The sequence below is a fragment of the Sinocyclocheilus anshuiensis genome, unplaced genomic scaffold, assembly GCF_001515605.1.
Source record: "Sinocyclocheilus anshuiensis isolate Anshui unplaced genomic scaffold, SAMN03320099.WGS_v1.1 scaffold633, whole genome shotgun sequence".
Lineage (NCBI taxonomy): Eukaryota > Metazoa > Chordata > Actinopteri > Cypriniformes > Cyprinidae > Sinocyclocheilus > Sinocyclocheilus anshuiensis.
The window spans coordinates 115,824-119,268 of NW_015539860.1; the positions used below are offsets into that span (position 1 = coordinate 115,824).

Sequence of the window (3,445 nt, forward strand, 5' to 3'; positions counted from 1 at the left end):
TTGAGGTTGGCAGGATTTTTGAAAGAAGTCTCTCATGCTCACCAAGGCTGCATTTATTTGATCAAAAACAGTAAAATTGCTTAAAATTATTAGAATTGAAACTGTTTTCAATTGTATTATATATTTTAAAATGTAATTTATTCCTATGATGCAAAGCTACATTTTCAGCAGCCATTACTTCAGTTTTCAATGTCACACGATGCTTTAGAAATCATGCTGATTTGGTGTTCAAGAAACAACTCTTACCAATGTTGAAAATAGTTCTGTTGCTTAATAATTTTGTGAAAACTGTGATAACATTTATTTTTCAGGATTCTTTGGAAATAAATAGGAAGTTCAAAAGAACAGTGTTTATTTGAAATAGAAATCTTTAGTAACAAACATCTTTACTGTCACTTTTGATCAATTTAATGCATCCTTGCTAAACAAAAATATACATTTCTTTCTTTCAAAAAAATATATTGTTGTCAACTACGCAAATATGGCCGTCCAATTGTCCTGGTATACAAAACAATATACAATATGCATGTCTTTAAGGTACAAGCATTCAAAACTTTTTAAAGATGAGCATACAAACAACCAGAGGATTTACTAAAGCAAGTAAATAACAGCATACATGTTATCATCTCTGTATATTACAACAGACAATATGAATAAGCATGCAATTCATTCCAATGAAGTGAAATTCCTCTCCATACTTGCACAATCCATTTATTTGCCAAACACATCTTGGGTGGGTTGAAGAAAACAGACATTTCTTACAGTAATATGATGGTTATGATGTGTGTCACTGTTTGTGTTTGCCAGTGTGTGTGGGTGTGTGGTGATTGGGAGTGAAACACCCATATGGCAGCCAGTTACAGATGAGCAGCAAGCCAAACATGAAGCTCCTGACAGGCGCACACACAGACACAGAGAGAGAGAAAAAAGAGGGGGAGCACACGCAGTCTGAGCTACTGTAACCATGCAGAGATCTGGATCTGAGAAAGACCCATCAGATGGGGCACATTAGCCCCGGATAAAACTACACCCGTTTCCTTTTGTCCCTGCCGCATCTACGAAGCTGTACTCAATTGTGACTCCAGCATGCCCAATGTGCATTCCACACAGTTGCCTTTGCAGTCAATGCCAAGGAACCGTTTGCATTCTCTTCCTGGTCAACCGTTACCTACATACATATTCAGTGGCATTCGTTCGGTGTGAGATGCCGCCCTTTAACTTTAACCATTCAGTCATGCATGGCCAAAGTAAAAGTATGATTGTGGTCAGGTTGAAAGAGAGGAGGGGTTTGGCAGGCATCCATCGGTGGGGCAGTGCAAAGGGGGAGGAGCATTCTCTGTGCAAACATGTCACTATTGGCTATCTTACAGCACCCCTTCCAACACAAACTTCCATCTCGGTGCAGTCCAGTGCAGTTTCATGCGTTTGGCCATTTTCTTTCTCCTCGGACCTCACTCTAAATGCACGTACCATAAGGAGGCCTGTGTCCCCCGTGCCTTCGGGAGGACCATGTCCTGTGTCGCGCTACACTGCCATAGTAAACATCCTCCTTGACGGGAGAGAGGTTCCCTTCACTGTTACTCTCAGTGGTTATCTCTGAGGGAAACACCAATCAGAGAGTCGTTATACCATGCGAAGGCTGGTCTGCGTCAACCTGCCCAGGCTGGAGACGCCTAACTACTCTGGCATCTCTATTTTCATCCATTTAAATATTCAGAGAGAGTTATAATGATTGAAAGCAACAGGATAGGGTTATGGTTGGAACATACAGTGGTGGTCTGGCACACATTGACAAGCTTATGAACAGTTCAAACAGAGAAAATGTGGAGCAGGAGGACAGACAGGCCCTGAACGCAAGTCTCAGACTCCTGTCTCTTACTGGGAGAGCATGCACTGACCAATGGATGGGACCGTGAGGGGTCGGCGCTGAGGTTGAGGTTCTCGGTGAGATGGCTTCCGGTATGATTCCCGATCCAGCTGACTCGAAGATGGAGCGCTGGCTCCGGTCTTGAATCGGGAAGAAACCAAACTAGTTAAAGCCATGCAAATCAAGATGTCACTGGGGTATTGTGAGAGGTCTTTCCCTTTTTGAAATACCTTGGGTGCATTGTGGGAGTTTCGTCGCCTGCCTTCTTCATGCTGCATTTCAGAATACAACTCCTCCTCGTCCTCTTCCATGATGTCTGAGAGGTCCGAGCCTCGACTGCTCTCAGTATGATACTCTTCGCTGTGACTGTAATGAGACTGTGAAATGCAGATTGTGAGAGAAAACAAATACACAAGCTAATACAACAAACCTAAGCATTCAACGCTGACATTTGCCTCTTATGCCTGTTGTTATATGGTAAGGCAATCACTTCAACTGCCATACCTGCCTGCCCAGCTCTGAGCCCCTGAGGAAGTCATCCATAGATGCTCCTCTTCTGCGGGCCTGATAGCTTTCCTCATCCTCTTCCTCATCTGAATTTTGAGAGTGAAAGCCCTGGCTTCTCCTCTCGATCTAAATATATTAAAGTACTTTCAGAAGTCTTAATAAAGAGATCTGACAGGTATGCTGAGGTTAAGTACTGACAAGATAGCTAATCTTCTGTATGTATGTTTATTAACTCATTTGTTCTCATTTGCACATATTAACCCTAGAATGCATAAGGGTCAAAACTGGCCCTTTAGGCTGTTATTATTTGATTATATTTTGAATAAAATGATTTAATTTATATTTTATGTATTTCTCATAAATGTTGTATGTAAGCCTCAGCAAAAATTTTGCATATTTGTTATTAATAGTTTAAAAAAAACTACCCCAAGTCTTTGAAAAGGGGGTCAAAATGACATTTATGCATTTCCTATGGAATTCTAATTCACAGTAATAATAATAATAATGCAAAAGTTTTTTTTCTGTTCACAAGATTATCTAAAAATAAAATATTTATAGATTTATTTATAGATTTGTTAAATAATCTATATGTTAGATTTAATTACTTTGTTTTACTGTATACATAAATGGAAAAGAACAAATGAACATTACTGAAACATTTAAATGTATATAATCAACTTAATACTATAAGTATATCATCTTAAATAATTTCATTACGCTTAATGGGATAGTTCACCCAAAATATGAAAATTGTCATAATTTAATCACCCTCATGTAGTTCCAAATCCATAAAACTTCAGTTAATCTTCTTAAAAAAAAAAAATTAAGAGAGTTTTCTGTCCCTCCATTGAAAGTCCAGGTAACCAAAACTTAAAATATCCAAAAAGGTCAAAAAGGTGTTGTAAAATGAATCCATATGAATTGAGTGCATTAATACAAGTTTTGTGAAGAGATATGATTGCTTTATATTATGAATTTTCTTTTCTGTGTGAATTATCTTTTTAAAGTTAAAAAATAATAAATAAATGTAATAAAAATATAAATACATTCATATATAAAGATGATAAAAAT

The 3,445-nt window shown here is 38.0% G+C and overlaps 1 protein-coding gene across 1 annotated transcript in view; it reads right to left on the bottom strand.

Annotated features, from left to right (window-relative positions):
* Nucleotides 1–3,445, bottom strand: part of LOC107684911 (RIMS-binding protein 2-like) — a 27,031-nt gene that overhangs the window by 4,461 nt on the left and 19,125 nt on the right. Inside the window, exons 12-15 of the mRNA XM_016481293.1 lie at nucleotides 2,372–2,500; nucleotides 2,098–2,244; nucleotides 1,879–2,007; nucleotides 1,471–1,603 (exon numbers count right to left, since the gene is read on the bottom strand). Of these exons, the coding sequence (XP_016336779.1) occupies nucleotides 1,471–1,603; nucleotides 1,879–2,007; nucleotides 2,098–2,244; nucleotides 2,372–2,500 (538 nt within the window). The remainder of the gene's footprint in view (nucleotides 1–1,470; nucleotides 1,604–1,878; nucleotides 2,008–2,097; nucleotides 2,245–2,371; nucleotides 2,501–3,445) is intronic.